This window comes from Thamnophis elegans, chromosome 3, assembly GCF_009769535.1.
Source record: "Thamnophis elegans isolate rThaEle1 chromosome 3, rThaEle1.pri, whole genome shotgun sequence".
In the NCBI taxonomy this organism is placed as follows: Eukaryota; Metazoa; Chordata; class Lepidosauria; order Squamata; family Colubridae; genus Thamnophis; species Thamnophis elegans.
This window is the reverse complement of record NC_045543.1, coordinates 24,319,234-24,344,223: the sequence shown is the minus strand read 5'-3', so window position 1 is coordinate 24,344,223 and position 24,990 is coordinate 24,319,234. Positions and strand designations below refer to the sequence as shown.

The 24,990-nt window shown below is 36.5% G+C and overlaps 1 protein-coding gene across 6 annotated transcripts in view; it reads left to right on the top strand.

The window, feature by feature from the left end:
* KIF16B (kinesin family member 16B) overlaps positions 1–24,990 on the top strand; it is a 144,130-nt gene that overhangs the window by 80,257 nt on the left and 38,883 nt on the right. For 2 of the 6 annotated variants that reach the window (XM_032214485.1, XM_032214486.1), the window contains 3 exons: positions 5,148–5,198; positions 15,106–15,228; positions 16,685–16,774. In XM_032214485.1, the coding sequence (XP_032070376.1) occupies positions 5,148–5,198; positions 15,106–15,228; positions 16,685–16,774 (264 nt within the window). Of the gene's footprint in view, positions 1–5,147; positions 5,199–6,144; positions 12,756–15,105; positions 15,229–16,684; positions 16,775–21,348; positions 22,283–24,990 lie in introns of those variants that run through there. The other 4 variants (XM_032214483.1, XM_032214484.1, XM_032214488.1 and 1 more) reach the window with 3 other exon arrangements.

The following is a 24,990-nucleotide window of genomic DNA, read 5'->3' as shown; positions in this document are numbered from 1 at the left end:
ATTTTTACTTAGTATATTGAAGATTAAACTTTGTGTGTGGTATCTGTGTGTTTGTATATATGCTGTGATAGTTACCCTCATCTTCTCCCAAAAGTGTGAGGCTCCAAGACCATTATGTGCACTGGCTGGAGATAGAGATGTAAAAATTGAACTTTTTTGCATTTTACAATTTGAAATTGCTAGATTGCTTCTTTAAAGCTTTCTCAGGTTTTGCACTGAACATAAAATAGTAATTGAAGTGGTGTATCCAGGAATGATTGACCTGTGTGCCTTCTCTTCTAATATCAGCCAGGAAAAGCTTGATCATAAATAATATCAGCTAATATATAGCTAAATGTCAATACATAGCAATAAATATACTGCTAAAACACTGGGCACAAATTGGATGAGGGGAAAAATAGGAGCATGCATAGTTTGGGAGTGCAGTGCCAATGGAGTGGCCTCATTTACTGATTGTAAGATGGGACCAGAGCTAATGGGATGAATTTACCACCCTATTGCCAAACTGAATGTATGATCAGCATTCAGTTTTAATTTTTAGAAGGTTATTACTCATTTTCCTGGATCTTTTCAATTTCATTCACCCACAACATGTAGTAACTAGTTAATTGTTATTTTGAATGATATGCCCTCCCCACCATATCATTGCCAAGATTTATGGATAAGTATCTTCCTCTAAATCGGATAGAGCCATCTGCTGAGAACTATTTGGCTCTCCCTGAACTCGCACTTTAACAATTCTGTGCAATTTTTATTCTTCTTATTTCCTTCTTTTCTTCCTCCCTTTTCCTTCTATCTTTAGTATGTTGAGTATATGGGATTGTATGTAAGTGTGTGAGTGACCCACTTTTATTGTTATTACTGTTGTATTTGTGTATTTTAATAATTACGTGGGGACTGGTTGTGTGAGTGTCTGAGTATGCTTGACTCGGAGGACCTGCTAGGGAAGGCGGGGGGTACCGGGGTGGTTGGGGGGGCCACGGCCACGGGAGTGGGTCGGAGCATTGCGGTCGTGACAGGGAGAGGCAGATACGGCGGGGACCTTAGGGCTAGCCATTACCGGGGAAGGAGGGTTCGCTACATTACAGAGATCCCTCCTTCCGGCCCTTTGAGTCCCACTCCAAGACCAGATGGCGCAAGTAGCCAGGACCCTGGTCTCAGGCTGCTGTTGCTAAATGCCAGGTCTGTTATTCACAAGGCTCCCCTCGTCCGGGACTTAATTGTTGACGAGAGGGCAGACCTGGCATGTATTACTGAAACCTGGCTGGGCACAGAAGGAGGATTCCCCCTTGTAGAGATGTGCCCAGAGGGATTTCAGGTGCTTCATCAGCCGAGAGCCCAGGGAAGGGGTGGCGGTGTGGCTATTGTTATCCGGGAGTCTCTGTTACCTCGTAGGGTCCCTGCTCCGGAGCTTGTCGGGTGTGAGTCCCTGCTGATAAAGTTGGACCTCAGGGGTCAAGTGGGTTTGCTGCTAACGTCTCCTGCCTCCCAACTGCGTTGCAGCATCCCTCCCCTCGCTCCTCGAGTCAGTAGCCGAGCTGGCAGTTGAGCTCCCCAGGCTTATAGTTCTGGGGGACTTTAACTTGCCATCGCTCGGTGAACGCTCTGATGGGGCGCAGGAGTTCATGGCTTCCATGACAGCCATGGGCTTGACCCAGGTAATTCGTGGCCCAACCCATATAGCGGGTCACATGCTCGACCTCGTATTTCTCTCGGAGCAGTGGATGTGTGATCTTGGTCTGAGGGGTAATGAGATCATACCCCTGTTGTGGTCAGACCACTGCCTACTGAGGCTTGACTTCCGGAGGCCAAACCCCCACCGTAGGGAGGAGGAACCGACCAGGTGGTTCCGCCCCAGGCAACTCATGGACCCTTTGAGGTTCCAGATGGAGCTTGGGGTAATTCCTGACGCTCTCGCCCACAGTTCGGTGGAGGCTCTGGTTGCCGCCTGGTATTCGGCGGCATCGGGGTCTCTTGACCGGATTGCGCCACTACGGCCCCTCCGGGCCAGTGGATCCCGGAGACCTCCTTGGTTTACCGAGGAACTCTGGGAGAAGAAGCGCCGGAGGAGATGCCTAGAGCACCTGTGGAGGTCCGATAAGTCCGAGGCGAACCGAGCACTTCTGACCACCTGCACCAAAGACTACATCCGGGCATTAAGAGATGCCAAAAGAACGCATATCTCTGCCTTGGTTGCGTCCGCCGAGTCACGCCCAGCCGCCCTGTTTAGGATCACCCGTTCCCTCCTTAATAGGAGGGATCTGGGAGATCCCTTGCAGGGTAGGGCTGAGGACTATGCCCAGTTCTTGGCGGACAAAGTTGCTCGGTTTCGGTCGGACTTGGACTCCACCACAGTAGATCCAGCCGAGACACAGGGGGATTACTTGGCAAGCCATCTCTGGGTTGAGTTCCAGGATGTTGCCTCCGGGGATGTGGACAAGGCCATTCGAGCTGTAAGTGCCTCCACCTGTATTTTGGACCCGTGTCCCTCCTGGCTGGTTGCCAACAGCAGGGAGGTGACACATGGCTAGATCCAGGCGGTCGTGACCGCCTCCCTTCGGGAGGGGCACTTCCCCGCCGCACTTAAAGCGGCGGTGGTGAGACCCCTCCTGAAGAAACCATCCTTGGATCCAGCCATTTTAAACAACTATCGTCCTGTCTCCAACCTCCCCTTTATTGGGAAGGTTGTTGAGAAGGTGGTGGCCTTTCAGCTTCAACGGGCCTTGGAGGAAGCTAGTTATCTTGACCCCTTCCAGTCCGGCTTCAGACCTGGTTACAGCACAGAAACCGCTTTGGTCGCATTGACCGATGATCTCTGGAGGGCCAGAGATGGAGGCCATGCGTCCATCCTGGTTCTCCTTGACCTCTCAGCGGCTTTCGATACCATCGACCATGGTATCCTTCTGCGACGACTGCGGGAGGTGGGGGTGGGAGGCACTGTTTTGCAGTGGTTCTCCTCTTACCTCTCGGACAGGTCGCAGTCGGTGTTGGTCGGGGGGCAGAGATCATCCCTGAGGCCCCTAACATGTGGGGTGCCGCAGGGTTCGGTCTTATCCCCCCTACTTTTTAACATATACATGAAACCGCTGGGCGAGATCATTCGGAGGCACGGGATAAAATACCACCAATATGCGGACGATACACAATTGTATCTGTCCGCCCCGTGCCAACTCAATGAAGCGGTGGACGTGATGAGCCAGGGTCTTGAGGCCGTTAAGAACTGGATGAGCGCTAACAAACTGGTACTCAACCCGGACAAGACCAAGTGGCTGTTGTGCTTCCCTCCCAATAATTTGGCTGACATTCCAACACTCAGGCTGGGGGGTCAAATTTTATACCCCTCAGACAGGGTCCGTAACTTAGGAGTCCTCCTGGATCCACAGCTGACTTTCGACCATCAGCTGTCGGCTGTGACCAGGGGGGCATTTGCCCAGGTTCGCCTGGTCCGCCAGTTACGGCCCTACCTGAACCGGGAGGCTCTCGCAACAGTCACTCGAGCCCTTGTGATCTCTAGGCTGGAATACTGCAATGGGCTCTACATGGGGTTGCCCTTGAAGAGCATCCGGCGACTGCAGTTAGTCCAGAATGCAGCCGCCCGAGTGATAGTGGGCGCACCGCGGTTCGCCCACATTACACCCATCCTCCGCGAGCTGCACTGGCTACCTGTCGGTCTCCGGGTGCGCTTCAGGGTATTGATGACCACCTTTAAAGCACTCCATGGTAGTGGATCTGGATATTTGAGAGACCGCCTTCTGCCGATCACCTCCCTCCGACCGATTAGATCGCACAGGCTGGGCCTCCTCCGAATTCCATCCGCCAGTCAGTGCCGACTGGCGACTACGCGGAGGAGAGCCTTTTCTGTTGCAGCTCCGACCCTGTGGAACGAGCTCCCCGTTGAGATTCATACCCTCACCACCATCCAGACCTTCCGCACAGCCCTCAAGACCTGGCTGTCCCAGCAGGCCTGGGGATAGGTTTCCAATTTACCCGCCCGAGTGCTGACTGTTGAATGCATGTTGTGGTTTACCATTTTATTTTGTTCACTATTGTTTGTCTCTTGGTACTGCACCCCCTCCCCTTGTGATTGTAAGCCGCCCTGAGTCCCCTCAGGGAGAAGGGCGGCCTATAAATCTCAATAAAATGTAGAAAAAAAAATGTAAAATGTAAAAAATGGATAGTGCTAAAGCACAATTTACACATGCTTCTCATTTAGGATTATGTGTAGTGTACTTGCAGTCCTACATACCTCATTTGGTACAAAGAGTTTTTGTTTTCTTTTTCACACGCTGAAGGTCCAGATTAGTAAACTGAAATATGTAATTGCCTTGGGATACATTTCTATCTTCCTATTAAGGCCAATAAAGAAACTTCCAATGATGATGTCATATATTTAACATAAATCTAATGTATGATCAGCATTCAGTTTTAATTTTTAGAAGGTTAGAACAATTATGTGTTGTTTTGTGCTTTTGAGACCTACTAGGCATTTTATAAGTGAATGCTGTTAGTCCTTGACTTACAATCACAGTTGGGAGCAGAACCTATGTTTCTAAATAATGTAATTGATAAATGAGTCATGCTTCATTTTACAATCATCTTTTCTTTTTTTGCTGTAGTCAATAACTGAATTAGAGTGATTGTTAAATTAATCACACAATCATTAAAATTAATCATTTGGTTGTTAAGCAGATCTGGTTTTCCCCATTGACTTTGGTGTCTCCGTGGGAAGGTGGCAAATAGCAATCATGTGACCTTAGGATACTGCAAGTGTCATAAATACTGTACATGTTGGTTGTCAAGCACTCCAATTTGGATCCCTTGACTGTTGGGATGCTCTGATGGTTGTAAGTGTGAGGATTAGTCCTAAGTTACTTTTTCCACCACCATCATAACTTCAAATGATCACTTAACAAATGGTCATAAGTACTATCTGTATATGGCAGATCATATGGTAATTCAAATTATTAAATATTAGAAATTTCAGTTACTAGGTAGCTAGTATATTTTCTCCTGTCTAATTCTAGATATTTTAAGTTACATTATTATGCCCATTTTAGGTTAAAATTGCCTTTTATTGCAAGTGAATTGAGCTATTTGTTATCCTCCTTTGTGCAACTTTTTTAAAAATTGGAAATTTTGCTTTTCAGGATAACGAGAATTTTCGTAATGGTGCTGTTCAACGCAAGTTGAAGTATGAGGTAAGTTATAGCTTGTCAGCTTGAAGAAGTGCTAATATTAAATTATGGCATGCACTCTAATTAAATTTCTTAACATTTCACAGCATAATTGTAATTCTATATTCCAGCAAGATTAATGGCAGTGGGAAAAGCCTTAAAATTAAATCTTCAAATATGGTAAAGATTTGGGTGGTTGTGATTGTGATTATAATATACTAGCATTGATGCTGCAACAGTATCCCTTTCAAATATTTTCAGATAGGAACTAAGTTTATTGTTAGAAATAACTAATTACAAACTAGCAATACTGCACAATTATACCCATGGATTGAGAGAGGTCATTGTTCTAATCTAGAGATTAGAACCTGAAAGCAAGACAGCAGATTTGGAACATAATACAGAAATATTATGTGCAATATTGTAGATGTTTTTCTGCTAGCAGCACATCTATTAAATGGAGGGGGGAATGATTTGCAATTTCCCACCTGCCTTCAAAATCTCCAGAGTGGAATGGAGCTCAGCATGCTACAGTGGGAAAGATCAACTAAAAAGTCTCATGGTGCAAGCAAATGTGTATTCGCACAATGCTGGATATCAGTCATTCTTACAACAAAACACAATCAATGAAAATGGAGTAAATATTTACCCAAATATTTTCCTAATTATTTTTTAAAAAATTGGAATTATAGGATACAGTCCTGCTTCATAGGGTCAATTGGAAGGCTGTTGCTGATTTAAGGGTGTTGAGTAATGCTACAGAAAAGAAATGGGATACTGTGCTAAATGCAAGATGATGGAAAAGAAGAATCACAACTTTGCTTTTTGAATCAGATCCTGTTCAACATAATTTGATTTTTGCTATTTAATCCAAACATGCATAAAATGACAAAATCCACATCTAGAAATTTAAATTTGAGTAATTTTCCTATTAAATGTACAAAAGCACCTTTTTTTACATTTTAAACAGAAAAGAGAGCCTTGGATGTCCTTTCATGGCTTTCTGACATTGTCTAATGATGACAGCAAATATAATCAGGCTGGAGAAGACACAAGGGTATCAAGAATCAGTAGACAGGACAAAGCCAAAGGAACATTCAATCATTTCTCAAGGACAATTCAGAATCTTGGCATGACTCAAGAAAATACAAATCAAGGGAAAGAGATAGAACAAGAGTATGTCAGATGGAGGTATCCTGATGGATGTGACTGGAATCAACCTAAAGACATTAAAAACAAGAGAACATGCTCTGACAGTCCCACAAAATCACTTTCTGACAGATCTGGAATGTTTGATTTATTAGGTAAAAAATCAACATTTCATTCTAGAAACAAAAGTCTTCTCGGTAATCTTTGGGAACATAAGAACACAGAAACAGAGTTTGATTCGTTTAGTTATCACCACATACCAGCTTCAGAGCCTATATTTTCTTCTGAAGTTCAGCCTGCTGCATCCCATTTTTGGTCTCTCCAACAATATTGTAACAGAATTTCTCAAATAAATCAGCCGATTTCAGACCAGACGTTGGATGAAAAAGCAACAAATGAGATCAAAAGAGAACTACCTGAATCACTTATTGGATCAAAGCAGAATTATGGGCTGGGACATCTATTTAACTTATTCTGCAATTCTTACCATGGTATCATTTGTCAAGAATTTAGAAATGGCTGGTTTTCTAAATGGATCAAAGATCTAGTCTGTGTCTATCACAAAAATGAGAAATGCACACAACTGGCATCATTTATCAAAAACTTTTCAATTAGTAAAGATGTACATCTAAATCTAGGTTTGAAGGTAAATAGTGCAAGCCTTGGCCCAGGAAGGCCTTTAGGAAAAGAAAGTTCCACAAATTACTTATCACAAATCTCAATTGATATGCATACAGTAAATTATGCTATAGAATCTAGTAACCTTTGCAGAAATGATACATTAATTAGTAGCCTGGTACTTAGGCAAAAATTTGTGGACTTTTCAGAGGATCTTCTGAAATTGCAAGAATATTCTTTGGAAGAACTGCTACAATACTTGACCTCTGTCTTGCCAGAAATTTGTTCCAAGACAAACAAATTAAAGGGAATGTACTGGATTGCAGTGGGAAACTATAAAAAATCTGGACCAGAGCCCGCTTGCTTGCTTTTATATGATTCTGTTTTATATGCCATTATTCTATCAACCAATCAGTCAGAAAGCAATCAGGACTCTTTGGATATTTTTCATGTTTTCTCAATCAATACTTTAAAAGAAATCCAAATTGGTTATGCTGGACAAAGCATTACGCTTTTGGGTCCCCGTGTAGAAAATGTAATGAAACTATTCACCTTTAACAAATACTTTACACAAAGAATATGCCATGATATACTTAGCACTATGACATCTCCATTAGATCATGCTCGCTTAAATCACCCACTGTTAAATGATGATCTGTTAAAACTTTCTGTTGATTGGACTTCAGCAGTCACCAACTTAATTTTGGAAAATAGTGTGTGCCTGTCATGCAATTTTGAGAGTGACTTGGCTGACCTGCTTTATTTACTCCATGAAAACATGGATATCAACAAACCTTTTTTAGGTGACATTCAGGTAGTACTCTATACAACAGTGAAACTAGCAGGTGACATCAGATCTCTAGTCCTTACTAATACTCATATTGGTCTTATAAAGGAAAACAGTGCTGTCTGCTTAATATGTAAAGTGCTACATTATACAGACAATCAGCCACAATGTGCCAAAATTCAGCTGCACTCTTTAAGTGAACTCAGGTGTGTGATTGTCCCAGAGAAAGAGAATCTAAGAAAAATCGAGTTGGTATTTTCAAAAGCAAGTAAGATTGGTTCATCCAGTAGTTTACTGAGTGCTTCTCAAGGAGAAAAACATACCCAGTTGGAATCTGTTTCATACTTTTGTCACAACGAACCTAGCAGTCAACCTGATATCTGGAGACTAATTTTCAGTTCAGATGAAGACGCTATTAGACTAATGTTGCATTTGACAGAACAGTTAAGTTTAAGTCCTCTTTAGAGTACAAATACATCCTAGTCTTCAGAGGAAGGGAAAATATGCATAAGATAAGTATATTTCTGTTTTGTCTCAGTGACTCTTGGTGAAAAACTGTACCAGCATTTCAACTTAGAGTACTTTTATAATATCTTAAATGTTTCTTGTGCACTATTGATGCATGAATCCGGTATTGCTAAATACCGGATTCATGCATCAATATGTGCTTTTTAGTTTAATTAAGAAACACATTTCTCTTCTATACCATTTTGCTTGTTGTGTGACAAAAAGTTGACTCGAATTCTCTAGCTAAAAATATAGGAACTAAATTTAGACTCACTTCCTTATTGCATACATCTTAGACAATTTGCATTTAGAACACTTCCATTCAGACATGACTTTAAGGTTGAGTTATGATGACAATCAGTTGTGGTACATGTCCATATATCTGCAATAGGGAGATCAGTCTTCAACTGGCAATAAATAAATGGCTTAGTCATGGATCCAGATGAATATGTGTTCTCTGTCCTTGGCCAAAAAACACTTAGCTTAAAGACAGCTGCTTGTCTTTGAATATAATCGACCATTTCTCCTTCTCACCACATTTATTGCCCTATTTCCTTTTACTAATAAATTATTGTCTGTTCTGATTACTTGAATTCTTTTTTCTATGTTAAATTGTCTGCTTTACAAGTTATTTGAAACTATGTATAGTTTTTCATGTATAAAGGCTGAATTCTGAATATATGCTGCAAATTAAGACTATTTAGCCCATTTTTCACTTGTTTTGTGTGAATTAATGTGTATTGTTTAGAGACAGTCTTAATAATTATTTTTGAACAGTATATTACTGAACAGTAGTATATTGTAAGATTTAAAAAACAAACATATAAAAGTATATAGGATAGATGGGTCTTGACAGAAAAATATAGTTACCTTTTAAGTCTATATACTCTTTCTCTCTTTGAAATTTTTTCTTCTTAAAAAATTCTCTATGGTTCTTATTAAATTTTCTCTTAAGCAATCACGTTATAGTGTACATCAAAACTGTAATATTTGTAATGGGCCTTAAACATGGAATTACTAAATTGAAGTTACGGTGGGAATTTATTATTATAGTATGGTTCAAAATTATTGGGGAGCGGGGAAACATTTTGGCTTTGTTTAAATATAATGGGGGAATATAAAACAGCATGTAGAGGAGAAAGAGCCAAGGACACTAATGATTGCCTATGTATAGATATTGCTTCAAGAATGCAACCTGACATTCTGCTGGCTTTCCACTTTTGTAATAATGCAGCAAGACTGTTTATAGCACAACCCTTGCCTTCAATTCTCAACCTTCCTTTTAGTCTTCTATCTTCATTAAGTAAAAGAAATTAATACACATGTACATTGTTTCAGTTCCACTTATTTTACATATAAAAAAGGAAAGAGGAAAAATCTTTTATACCTGATCTGGTTAGATCAATTATAACTTTACAGCTTTGCTCACTGGAATATAAGTTAAAAGAATTGGCTCATTAATGAAAACTCAAAATAAAATTAATGTTTAAATAACTTCTGTCCAGAAAATGCTCCTATAACACAGGATCAATTCCCATGTTGCAGTTTGAATATAGTGCCTCTGTTAAAAGCCCCTTATATATAATATTCTTTTTGTTGAAATAATTTTTAATTTCTACAATTAATTTTAAATTTAAACAAATTTGACATCAGATGCCAAAATGGTTTCCTACTGATTTTCATGCTTGGATACTCCAGTTATTCCATGCTTTCCTTTATTCTTGAACATCTAAATATATTTTAACAACTGTTTATTTTAGATCTATTATTTGAAAAAAAATGTTACATTCTCTTTACTAGAGGGGCTCTGAAGCACTTAGTCCAACTGACCTATGTCCATAGATGAAACAACTCCAGGTCCAATCTATTAAAAGCTGTCATGAGTCTGAGGAAGTGTGTTTTCTCTGTCATGGTCCCTATCTCTTCCCATCCAGAGGTGCAGATGGAAACCTCTCTCCTGGAATTCTGGAAAATCTTTAAGATAGGCCTAAGGTTAATTTGTTTATAAGGCCCTTGTTTGACTATTTGTTATTGTCATGGTTGTGTTGGTTTGGTTTCTTTGTAATATTTTATGGTTTTAACAGTTTTCATTATTATTTTGGATTTTTATAAGCTCCTAAAGACTCCAGGAGTAGGCAGTCATTTAATCCTATTAATTGATGCCTGGAAGTGCTTGTCAAAACGTGGTCTGATTACATGTGGTTTGTATAGATGTATCTTGTGCTATACAACAGTCTCCCCATTGTTCACTGGTGAGAACCTATGCAGAGACTCAATCCCTCTTCCGTCTTAGCTAACTTCCAATAGTTAACTGTCCTTAGGCCACTCTCTAATTTAGACCTTACTCTACCCATTCATCAAAAGGATGCTAGCCGAAGCTCACTTTCAAACCCGTATCTCATCTCCATATATCCTCCATATATCGTGTCTCCCCACATTCACCATCGGCCAATTTATGAAAACAGATTCCTGGTGAAAACTGATTAATTGCAGCATTTAAGCCTCAATACTTGTAGCAATCCAATTCAGAACACTGGCCGTAATGAACAGGTATTAAGTTCAGTTACTAACCATGAGTTCACATGCGCCAAATGGAACTGTGGAACTACGATTTAATAAAACCAAGCTCCAAAATCCATGCAAATAAGTAATGCAAAATTCTATTTAAATAACTGGAGACCATACATCCCTAATCCATTAATATTCAGAGATTTTTCTTTAAGAAGGTTCTTGGCAGTGTGTTTGTGTTAAGAATTGATTTTACTATGTCATAGTGTACATAAAATAATTCAAGTTGTAAAAAATACTTAATTTGGGTCTAGTGGAAAAATATATAAGGGTTTTAAAAATGAAAGGGATAGGAAGGTGTACACAAATACAATAATTATTCTCTGAGAAACCTGAACTCTTGTTCTTAAAGAGAAAAATTGGAGGGAAATTGTGTTTAATTGGACTGTGATATGACAATTAATTCCCAAACACCTTCTAGGAGAGCCATGTTTTTATCTGTTTTGGAAGGCTGTGAGATGGGAACTGAATAAATTTCGACAAGGAAGCTGTTCAGGGAGGCTATAATTGAAATTATAACCTGCCATTGGAATGTCTTATTCCTCCTGGTAAGTGGGGATTCTCAGCAGACTTCTCTGGTTATGTAGGTAGGATGACTGAAATTATTGGGGAGGGGGAAGTGGTCCCCAGAATGCTGAGAGCCATACATCTTTTTAGGAAAAAAAACCAACATTTTGTATTACACTTCGAAACGTAATGGTCACCAGTGCAGCTTGTGCAACAGAAGTATAATGTGTCAGTGTCTTGACTGACCACTGCATATCTATACTGCTGCATGCTGGACTTGCTTAAGTTTCTGTAATCTTCAAAGGCTGTAGAATCACAAGAGATTATGAGGGCATAAGCAACCATTTTCAGTCCATCCTGTTCCAAATAAGGATGTAGTTAATACACCACATGAAGTTATGCAAAAACCCTCCTGGCTATGATATTTCTCTCCTCTTCAAGCAAAAACTCTGAGTCCAGGAGGAGGACTTGATGGTCATGCTGCCTCCCTCTTGAGGGAGCATGACCATCAAGAGCCAGAAATGGTACAGCATTCCATGCATCAGTCATTCCATGCATCAGCAATCACTCTCTCTTGTTTGGGTTGAATGAACATGTTTTTCTCCATCCAAAGTCTGATAGCCTACTGACCGAGTCAAGATTTTCACTGCATCTTCCAACAGGCCTGAGGTTAAGTTGTATAGCTTTACTATGCAACAAAAGGATTATCTTGGTATTTTCAAGCTTTCATTTCCCAGAATGTTAATTAAGGATGATTAAGGTTGATATTTGGCAAAATATTGCATTGTTGCTTTTTCTAATAATGAGTATAAAGAAATAAATTGTTCATTCTTTTCAAGAAATTTGGAATCTAGTTACCTCCAGTTTATTACTGGTATCAAAGACCAATTTCAGCATGGTTCATGAGGGCAAGTTTACATGAAGGCAAAACCTGGCATTCAATTTACCTAAGAAAGAAGATACGTGATAGAAATTTAGATATGGAAAATTAAAGGCTCCTTCTGGGACAGTTCCCCAAAGGCAATAATTTCATACCAATAAATTAGTATTATCTAAGCCATTCAACTAATTCATCTTACTGTGGAAAATGTAGGTTTATCAATGAACAATAATATATCATCAGCAGAAACAGCTATGTATGCCAAGAGTTATATAGTTTAGAGTAGGGGTCCCCAAACTCTTCAGCTCATCAACCCCATCATGAAGTTTTAGATTGTTCATCAACCCCCAAACAAGAAAAGCACAATATCTGTAATAAATATTGTAACTGCACTTATATTACATTTTTAAAGAAAAAGATGAAGATTTACTTTAAAATCCAAACAAGAATAACCAATGTAAGAAAGTATAATCTCTTTTAATAAGTACTCATATCAATTAAACTACCCTTTTATATTTAAGCATTCAGTCTTAAACTGAACTGAATACTAATTTTATATAACATTGCCTAAAATTGGATCAAGAATTTGATTAAAATACTCACCAATTATCAAAACATTGGAAGATAATCAAAAGAAGATGGCTTAGAAAATTATAAAATGCACCAATAGTATCTAAATTAGCAACATAAGTATTAGCTAGAGGGAATTTTTTTTAACACTTAATTACCATAATGATAATGGCCTTTTACATCTGTTATCATTTTCAATATAAAGTGCCTTTATTAAAAGGACCATACTTTTAAAAAAAATGCTAATATAAACTTAGGCCACCCAATCTTTCTGCTACCTAACTTTTATTATCAGTAGTTATATGTCTCTTGCAAAGATGCAAGAGCCTTGAGTCTTGTGAGTTTAACACAGATTTGTTTTCCTTTGTCAGAGGTTTCCAGGCTATTCACATTATTCAAAGACACAATCCCAAGAAATATTTATACAAACAAAAAGATTGTTAAAAGGAAATATTAACACAGAGAAAACTTGGGAAAGCCAACTAAAACACACTGTGTACGTTTTGAACTCTTGGAAGTTCAGTGATGATAGGCCTTTCAAGCATCAACTTTTGATCAGAAAAATATAAAATGAGTTATAGCATGTACAAAATTAGCATATTAATTAAAATGGAACAGGGGCCAAATAAGTATAGGTTCAGAATAATTAATTTTCTCCACAGCCATTGTCATTTGTTCACGATACTTTAAATCATTTCATTCATGTTTGTTTGAAAGAAGTCTTAGCAAATCAATGCAGTTTCCTCCAAGATACAGAGAGCCTTAATATATGTTATAAAAGAATTCCAATGAAGGAACATCTATCCGTATATGAAACTGCCCTTTCTTTGATATCCACCTGGCTTTTCCCATCTTTTTGAAATTAGATGGCTAGCATTGTTGCCCTCTTTTGAGGGAATTCAGCTGCTTTTAATTCTTCTATCTCCTTTCTTTAGTCACTAAGGTTTTTCTACTCCTCCTCCCCCAGGTGTTTGAAGTTTTAAAATCTGTTATGGTTTAAAACTGTTTTTCTTTTAAATAGCAATATAAGATTTATATTATTTTATATTCACATTTTAGTATTTTTAATTTCTGTAAATTAAAAAAAATCTAAAATTAAAAATAATTTTTTGTTGGTGCATCCTACAGCTTAAGTCATGATGCTTGTTGAATGTGTATTCCTAAACCAAATGTTAACTTAGAACCAACCACCATTCCTGAGAAATGTTTATTCAGGCTAAAGTTGATGTTGCAAGTAATAGAACAATGCTATTTCTTATTCCCCATGATAACACATTTTCAAGGCTGTCTTTCTAGCATCTGATGTGATTACAAGAGTCACTTTTACAATAAATTTTCTCCTTGTTTAAAGCTAGTGGAATTGTTCTAGAGCTATAAACATTTCAGTGACATCTAATTTTGGTAAGCTGTCAGTGATGAATACTGCTCTAGACAATAAATATAGAAAATGACTATATAATTTTGTTGGTTTTGATCTTGCCCCTGGATTTCAAACATAAGCTTTTGCAATAAATGTTTAATGGGAAGCTTGTCTCTGTATTCTTTTGCATTCATGAGCAACTTGGGTAAACAGTATAATATCTGAAAAAAAATCTAAGGATTCCACTCATCAGATCCTCTTGTTCACTGTTAGATTCAAAGTTAGGAATATATAGGGTGTGTTCTGAAGAGACTGTATGGTTTTTGTTTTTTGCTATATGAAGAAATATTCTCAGAAAGTTATTAAATAACAAGATTACAAAGTGCTTTTTTGAAGGAATAAAATGTTTGCAAAATTTCCAGATTACTAAAAGTGTTGCTTGATCTATTACATACTAACATTTTTTTTCTGATCATAAAAAACTTGTTTCTGATCTTAAAAGCTTTTGATTGTGAATTGTATCCAGAGCTCTTCTACACAAGGACGTTCCTTTTTTATCTATAGTAGTTGAGGTCCAGTAGAGTTCAGGTTATCCAGTTTTCTCCAGTTCTTCCTTTTCTCCCATCACTTTCTGTTTTCAGAAGGTTGTCCAATCTCCAGAACAGAAAAAAGAAATGTGTCTCCTTCTATTGGTGGGGTTATACTATTAGTGCAATTTCTGCTGTGCAAAGAGTTGATACAAGCCCTTTACTTCTACTTAAGTTACATAAAGCATAAGACATATTTTGCAGTGGTATTCTTCAGTAGCTATTCTATATATGAAAATAATGTTGGCCATTCATGAGAGAATTATACTTTTCTATTGCATAAATGATTAATTATCTAACTAAACTTATTTTTTTATTAAATAACATATTCTGGTTTCATGCAATAATATTTACGAAATGATGCAGTATTTAATTTCCTTTTAATATTCATTTGATAGCGCATGTTCTGTCGCCATGTTAAAACAAATCCAGATGATGTAAAGAATACAGTTAAAATTAGCATCCCACGTTATGTCCTTTGTGGACAGGGAAAGGATGAGCATTATGAATATGAAATCAAGGTAAGATACTTAAATATTTTTATTTTTGTTGGCATGCATTATTTGTCTACATATGGAATATTTGCTAAGTTTTATACCTTCTTATGGAAAAGGTTCAGTTTGGAAAACAAAGAGTCAATTAGTTTGTAACACATAATTGTCCATGACTATTAAAGAGTCATAACAGCAGTCATAAACTGTGAGTCAGGACCCCTTCTTTTAGAAGATTTTGAATTGTTTCTAGCATCCTACTGGAAAGCAAGACTTGGCACCAGTTTGGCCCAGCCAAATGAGGCCTACCTCAGAACCCTGATTAGGACAGGAAGGGAGGAAATGTTTTAAATAGTTGAAGTGGGAGACTAAAGAAGATACAAATATGCAAACTTGACAAGTATAAGTAGAACACCTATGAAATATTCTAAATATACTATGCTAAGTAGTAGGAATACAAAGTATTTCATAGGAAGGTAACAGCGTTTCCTGCATCTCGGCATTTAGTCATACCGACCACGGACATTTCTTCAGACATTACTGGCTCTCTTGACTAACAAATGGAGATGAGCATCGCCTCCCAGAATTGGACATTACAGGGCAGGGGAAACCTTTACCTTTAGCTTTTATTTACTAAGTATAGAAGTTTAGTGTAATCCCAAGAATCTTGATAAACTAGGATACTCTTCAGCTTTATATTCTCACTGTTTTACTCCATTGGGTTTATTGTATCATACTAGCTCTCTTGAAGATATCCAAAGTTGAGAAAGGATAGGATAGGATAAGATAGGAGCGATGAGATAATCATTATTGATACATTTTTCTGTGAACACACTGGCACACATTAAAAAATGACATTTTGATGCCTTCTCTCAAAAGAAAATATATATCCCAGAGGTGAAAATAAAAAGGAGATGAGACTGATGATAGCAGCTTTGTAGCCTCTCATTGCATTCTAATCCTTTACTCCATGCTTCGTGGCATCACACATGCTGCTAGAAGGGCAATTCCTTCTTTCCTTATTTTGAGGGAAAGCAGCAAGATCCTGTTGATAATGCTGTTCACTTGCAAATACTTACTTGTTTAATCAGTTAATGCTGATGCATATGTTTTCCATTGTATGATCTAATACAGTAGTATTTCTATTCCATTTTGATTGCATAACTTATCCAGATAATTGGCACTTTACCTCCTGGTTGAGATAATGTCAAGTAATAAAAAGTCACAAAAATAGCCCTTACAACAAATGTCCCCATAATCATAGAATTACTTCATGGGAAAATGACTTCCATGCTAATGCAATTACATATTCAGTCTCTCCCAGCAAACTGAAATCATTGGTTTATTCTGCTCCAAGTCAAATTTTGGTGTGTGAGTAACCATGCTTAGTCAAGGAAAATGATCCATTAGGATAATGGATAATGCTTGCAATATAAACCTTTATGCTCCTTTTCTGTTAATTATATCATTTACTTTTACAAAACAGATATCAGTCCTAGAAGAGACATGGGCTATATTCAGGAGATATAGCCGCTTTAGGGAAATGCATCAGACATTAAAATTGAAATTTCCAGAGGTAAGTTACTAATTAATTTTAATACATAAATGTATGATTATTTCCTTTTGGTTTATACCGATGGCAAATACTGGTGAATTTTCCTATTTAGTTTCTAAGAAACTATTTCATTTGTGGCAGAAATTGTATACATTTGGGTTTTTTTGGCAGTTTATATTTTATGTTGATACTTATTTGGAAGACATTTTAAAAAGGATTGCTATGCTGTATTTTGTGAGAAAAAAACCCCACCTCTTAGTTTGTAAAAAAAAAACTTTTTTTTTATTACAAGGACCGTTTTTATGGGACCCTTCAGATATCTTTTTGAAAAGTGATAAAATTAAATCAGCTGTTTCATATTCATGGAAGTGAATTAAGCCAGAAGAGTTTTCTGCTCCACTAAATGGACACTTCTTTATGTTGAAAAAATGAGAGGCAATATTTTTCCTTTTGTTTCCTTTCATCAACACCTCCCACTAATTGTATTCCCAACAATTAGGAGTCAAAGTCCTGATGCACAAAGGGCAGGAGAAATGGGCAGAATTTACCTTCCCATCCCCATCACCCATGAAAATCCAAGGCACAGAGTTTTGTTCTGCACAGTTATGAATTGAAATCATTAATTCTCTCTAGTTGTTACTTCTTTTCTATATTTTATTGTCTTTCATCCTAAAAATCTCCATGTATAATTTTGTGGGATTCTGAATATGCAAATACAGTTACTTCTGCAATTTATCACAGTTATAACCAATTCTTTTTTGAAGGACCATCATTTATCCTCCATTCTATTTACACAGGTGCTTTATGAGATACATTAGGCTGAGAGCTAATGATCAGCTCACTTTTCAAATATGAGTACAGGAGCGGTAGAAGGAACATATCATCCCAGTTCAAAAGTAATTCTCTAATCATTACATTATATTAATAAATATAATTAAATTACATCTATATCTTAGATTAATATTGCAGGTCCCAAGGAAGAATATGTGTCCCACCATCACCCTAGCCAAGGTATATTGGCATTTTCACATATTCTGTTTCCTATTCATCAGCATTACCCAAACATACATGGATAATATTTATATATATTGAGGATAATAATTTATCCACCTAAACACTGCCATATCTTATTTTTTCATTTATTGTGCATAATGTGCAAGTCAACTCTGTGTAAGTAGCAATATCTATTGTCCTGAGCCATCTGAAGTTAAAATAGCACACCTTTTCTTCATTAAAGTTATATTTTCCATCTAGTTATCAATGTCTGTATAGCAGTTGATAATGAAAATATCTTTCTTTGCCGTTGTGAGCATGTTCAAAGGATGCAGGGAATAGTGGAAAATGCCATCTTTGTTCTTTTTTATGTATTTTTGTTATTATTATTATTTTTAGAAAAATTAAATTACTGTTTATTTATTAAATATTTAGCAATGGAAAAACATAAATGGGAGGGAGGGTCGGAGGGAGAGAAGGAAGGAGGGACTTTCTGTGCAGAATGATTTCCAGAGCTTGGGGTATGAATTTAGTAGTATAGATTGTAGGCTTATCTTTTCAGAGGTTTTACCAGTATATAAGGAACAAAAAGGGAAGAGCCAGCGTGTAGCAGAGTTTAATGTGTGGCTAAAGGAGTGGTGTAAAAGGGAAGGCTTTGGTTTTATTAGTCATGATGTCTGCAGCTGGTCCAATAAAAAACTGTACAAAAGAGATGGTTTGCACCATCCAAGAAAGGGACTGAGTTACTTGGCATTAAATTCACAGATTTTCTGGATAAACATTTAAACTTAACAGCGGGGCAGAGAATTAATTGATACAGAACATTTCTGTCCCCAGCAATCTAAAATTCATAGGGTTATCAGTGCATGTAACATAGATGTTTGTGAGGGTATGATTATCACTCCTGCTGTCAAGCAAAACCAAGCATTTAATAGTGAGTGCCATACCATGTGCATGAATCATACAAGTGGCAAGAAAAGAGGGGCAGTCAGGCATAACATATGTAGACAGTAAACTCAGGGTCAATCAAAATGGACTCAAATATCTATACACCAATGCACAGAGTATGAGGAATAAACAGGGTGAATTAGAAATTCAAGTAAATGAGGGCAGATACGATACTGTTGCCATTACAGAAATTTGGTGGGATGAATCCCACAAATGGAACACACAGCTAGAAGGATTTAAATTATTTAAAAGAAATAGACCAAATAAAAGAGGAGGTGGAGTTGCACTATATATAAGAAATAACTACATCTCTACAGAAATAGAGCACAACAATGATGAGAACAATCGTGAATGCATTTGGGTCAATATTAAAGGTTGGGGGGGAAATGACATTGCCATAGGTCTATACTACAGGCCACCCAACCAAGCAGAGGAAATAGATGAACTTTTTGCTAGTCAGCTAACTAAGGTATGTAGGAAGCACACCACAATAGTAATGGGGGATTTTAACTACCCTGACATCAATTGGGAAACAAACTCTGCAGCAAGTGGAAAATCCAACAGGTTCCTAACAAACCTAGCAGACAACTTTGTTTCCCAAAAAGTAGAGAAGGGAACAAGGGAATCAGCCATATTGGACTTAATTCTCACTAACAGAGAGGAAATGATAGAAGGTTTTGAAGCCACAGGAACTCTGGGGGCAAGTGACCCTGCAATATTGGAATTCAACATTATGCAAACACAAGTAGTAGAACAAAGTCAAACTAGAGTCTTGGACTTTAAGAGAGTTAATTTCAAAAAACTTAGAGCTTGGGAAGAATTCCATGGATGAGAATCCTCAAGAGGAAAACAACTCAAGAAACTTGGGAAATTTTGAAAAAATGAGATTACAAAAGCCCAGTCTTGCACAATACCAGTGAAGAAGAAAAATAACAGCTCCCAAAAGAAACCAGCATGGCTGCATAAAGGACTCTCTGACAAATTGAAAGACAAAAAAATTGGATACCAAATTAATGCATTTAATCAAGATAGGGGCATTCTAATATGATTGTACTTGAGATATTTAATCAAGATAAGGGCATTCTAATATGATTGTACTTGAAATATCATAGGTATAGGCACTAAGCACTGGATACACTACTAATTATGCATTGGATGCTTAACCATAACTAGTTAAATGCTGGGCACCTTAAATGCTCAGTATTTCTTGACCGTCTAGTATTTGATATAACAATTGTGTTTCATAATATAATTCCGATGCCAAAAAATCACTGTGTATGGTTACCATAAAATTAAAATTTCAAATAGGATGAGTTACATATAAAAATAAATAAGGGAGAAAATTGAGATTATATTATTTATTGTTTCTAAGGATGCACACTGCCATCCTCTAAATAAATAATTTAGTGAGTCAGTGAGTGTCTTGTCTTTAAAATGCCTATTTTTTCCCAGTTTTTCAGTGGGGGTGTAATGAAATATTGAGAAGTTAAAAGTTTAGAATAGCCCACCCACAAATTTAGTTTAAATATGCTAGTAATTATTTGCATAAATCTCATAGCATTTTGAAAGAACTTTAGTTTTGGAGTTGCTTATCTTATGTTTGCAGTAAGTTTCTGTCCTATGGGTCCCTAGATAACAATAGTTTCATATGTTTAAGAATATTTTTCTCAGCAGTTCATTCAAACTATTAATACTCTAAGGAATTTTATTCATGAAAACACTTGTTTTGGATTCTGTGAGGAATAATATATTTACCTGAAATGAAGATATTTTCAAATTTAAGATAATTCTCTATAACAGAAAGAATAGGTTATTTATACTGTCTATCATCAAAAGTTTTATAAAATAGACAGTTTATACATTTAGCCAATTTAGTATTTTAGCTCTATTTCAAACCAGTCCTGGTGAGGTTGACAACTGCATAAATATGTGTGAGACACTTGAGGGTATGTAAGTGATTAAACATATCAGAAGATAATCTGCAAACAAGTGAAGACAAGAACCAGAACTACAGTAGTAATAGTTGAATTCATATATTTCAGTTAGAATTAATTGCCAGTAAGATAAACCATTTTTGAAATTGATTTCCTGTGCCTCTATACATACTAAAATAATTATGCCACATACCCACATGCTTCTCTCTTCATTCAGCAGAAGCAACCCTCAAGAAGTAGGATCAAGATGAGATTAAGGGAGAGAGAAGCTGCACTGGAAAGTAAAAGAAAGGGAAAAGAGAGAACAAAATCAGATGCAGAGGAAGGGAAGGGAAACTGAATGGAAAGGATAGAGACAAAAAAAAAACCTGGTTGCCTTCTATGTGTTGAACAGGAACATTTTCCTTGAGACAAGATGGAGGAAAGGTCATGCCATTGCTTTTTTAGAGTCTAATAAAATGTGCAAAGTTGTAGATCTTAAGCTTCAAAACAGGCATTGATTGGGAATATCTACTTCTGTTTTGAGTATTTTCAAATGTACATTATTCACATCTTCTGTTTATCAAGTAATTTTATGAGTGACTTAGGCATTCTTTTCACTGAAACATTCCTGTAAATGAAGTAGCTCTAGAAACCTTCTATTGTCGTTTTAGTGATTTTGTTGTTGTTGTTGTTGTTATCATTAGTGTTACATTCGTCAGGCTTTTTCTGTTTTTTCAGGTACGAAGTTTACATGAGTTCTAAGAGTCAGCAAAATATATGCAGCTTGTAGAGAGCAACTCCTGGGTTTGAGTGTTGCAAAAATAAACTGCCATTCACAAATTTGGATAAAGCACTTAGTCCCCACAAATCGATTGTCATTTCTAATGCAAACAAGCACATCTTAAGGTTTTTTTCATTGCTGAAAAGAAACAGCGCAAGTCATAATTTGTTAGATCTTTTATTCAGAAACCAATTTGTATTTTTAACAGTCTTTTCTCTATAACTTGCAGTTGTGTTATCGCTAGGGTAATTTTTTTAAAAAAATTACAGAATTACTTGTTAAAGAATTGCAAGTACAATTTTTCAAGCAAAAATTATTCAATCAAGAGCCAAGAGAGACAGAGAGACCAAGTGTGTTCCATACTATATTTGGAATTCTTTGATAAATTTTGCAATTCAGAAAGATATTCTACTTTCTTGCAGAAGTTTTTGTTAAAGAAACACTGATAAATATAATACAGCTAACCTCCCATAAAACAGACAATTAATTATCTTTGTTTCATATCGAATAATAGATTCTGGATTAATGTGGTGATTCTGCATTCCATTAGCAATTCTGATATTGATAGAATCTCGTATTCCAAGTTCCAAATGGGACAATGGCTGTGTTAACAGTTGCCTCCAAGGATAATGTTCCTGTTGCAGAAAATTCAATTGAGGAATATCTGGCAGCAATATCTCTTTTCTATGAGAAAGAGCATTGGTATAATTTGAATTAGAGTTATTTCTGAGAAATGCTAATATTGAAAGTTTATCAAGTGTAAATCTGGGTAATGATGAAAGCGTTTTTTCATTCCTGAATTCCCACAATCTAGAATAGCAACTATTATATAAAAGAATAAGCAACCCTAACCTTGACCCTAGCCCTTAGTTTGATATGAATCAACACTTTTAGATAATCCAAGCAATAAAATGAAAAGGAAAAGGTAATGTTAAATTGGTATTTATTTTTATATTTAAATATTTTAACTATAAAACATGCGATTAAGGATTTAATGAACACAATGAAAATGTCTTTCCTTTTTGAACCAAACTTTTGTGTTTTTTTAAATTTAATATTTTAATTTTTTTGTACCAAAACAAAAAAAGGAAAAGGAGAAAAATCTGTCTTATATTTTATACTTATCAACAGTCAATGAGTTCCTTTCTATAATATAAACTATTAAGATATTACTATAAGATATCCCAGAATCTCTATCATAATAACATATATTGCTACAACTGTTGTGATTTTCTAATAGTAATTTCTTTAAAAAGTTTCCTGAACCAGGATTGTCCAATATTACTTTTCCAATGTTAGAAGTAATACATGATATCCTGATAACAATCAAGATCTATTTCTTTTTCTGCAGATGTAACTCATTGATTTTTCCTAAAGTCCAGCTGATTCAATCATGCTAGGGTTGGCATTCTCCAGGTGCCTTCAGTTAAATAATGTTATCTATTGGAACCCCAAAAGTGACCTTCTCCATAACACCACCTGCCCTTTGGAATGAGATTTAGATAGCCACCCTTTGCTATTGTTTAGAAGACCTGTGAAGATTAGGCCTTTGGCAAGGGGAAGAGTGGGAGAGGGAGAGAGAGAGAGAGAGAGACCCCTCGCTTCATTCCATCTGATCGGTTGTGCATACTTATCATCTTTTATCTTTTTTATGTTTTATTGATTTTATTTAATTTTTATGTTTGATTGTTGTGAGCTGCCCAGAGTTGTTGGAAGATAAGCAGCATCCTATAACAATAAGGGAATGTAGAATAGAAGACAAAGAATTGGAGAAGATCACAAAATATCAAGTTCTTAAAATTGAAATGGAAGATTATGGCATAAAGTGGTTGAGATGGTTCCAATTGTTATAGATATTCTATGTGCCATACCAAAAAAAAAAAATATTGGGTGGCACTTAGAAGCTCTGCACACTGACAACATTTCCATCTGTCAGTTACAAAAAGCTACACTACTGGGAACCATGCATAAACTATGCCAATACATTACAACATCCTAGATTCTCAGGAAGAACTTTATGCATATGAAAGCCAACACCAGCTAAAAAACTTACAGCTGTGATTTAAAATTGATGTGTACAGGTAGTAATTATAATCAAACTACTAGTGGTAGTAGAAATAGTAATAAACTCCAAGAGAAAGAAGATCAACTTGAATGTAGTTTGGATTGATTCCAACTTCTTGGATAATTGTGCCTAGAAATAACAGACATCAGTAAAAACATCAAAAACTTTGTGCAGAGATCAATGGTACAATGCATGACACAATTGCTGGTTATTGGTGATAGATTGGAAGAGGCTAATTTCAAGAGAGAGATCTTTCAAGAAGACTCACTATCACCACTACTTTTTGTACTCACTACACAACTCAACATCATCAGTGGTCATAACTCGAGGGCTACCTCAATTAATGTTTATAATATATATAATATATTATATTATTATATAATATAATTAATATTATTATAATTAATATATATGTATATGATCTGTTGCCAATACAATCAACTCACTACTCTATTCATGACATAAATATTATAGAGTGGCATTTTTATTGAGTGCCTTCAGCAACAATCTGAACTGAAGGAAAAGTAATTTCCATCTCCCTTCCCCCATGAATGGTTATTATTGAACTATTCAACTCAGTGAAAATTTAATATCCTTTCCATCCCACATTTGTCTTGAAGTCCCAGAAAAAGTGAGGTGAAAACCCTGACCAGATGTGCATATGGTATCTGCAAATAATAATGGCTCACAACTTAACTGATAAGAAATTGCACAGTAGTCTTCAGAGTTAACTTGATAAAATCTACACTACAAGTAGTGTCCATGGATAGCCTTTAGGAATGCATGCTATGCTGTCATTTTATGTATTAAATTTCCACTTATGCCCCTGATATTGCATAGTTTATCTGACTGTTGCCAGCTTACTTTAATAAACAACTAGTGATACAGCTAATTTTGCCTAAGTGACATTCCTTTTTTATTAGTTTATAATATAAAATACAAGAAAATAGTAGGAAAATAAGGGAGAGAGAAGGGAAAAGTGTAAGGAAGAGGGAAAAAAGAAAAGATGTTGACTTTGGTGTAGTAGAATAGTATCAAAACTCAACTTTTTTTTTACATAGTAGAAACTAGTTTGTTGTCTTTCTGTAACAACAAACCTAGCTAATTGGTAAAACCCAAAATCAAAATTTCATTTTTTTCCATCTCAAGCAAAGTCCAAAAGCAGTTCCAAGCAGAAACAAAAGTAATTGTGTTTTTTTATTTAATCATAGCAATCAATTTAGCAATTTCTGCTAACTCCTACCAACTGTTGTAGCCATTCATGCATTGTGGGAATCAAAGTGCCTTTCCATGTTTGTGCATAAATCTTGCTGTCGTCAACATATATAACATCAAAGTTTTAATTTTTCCCCCCAAGTCTTCTCCATTAAACCCAAAAGGAAAATTTCAGGTTTTATCTTTATATTCACTTTGAGAATTTTCTGTATTAAGATGTGAATCCTATTCCAATATTTCTTTGCTTGTCACATATCCACCATAAATGATAAAAGGTCCCTTCTTTACATTTGCATTTCCAATATTTATTTGGAATACC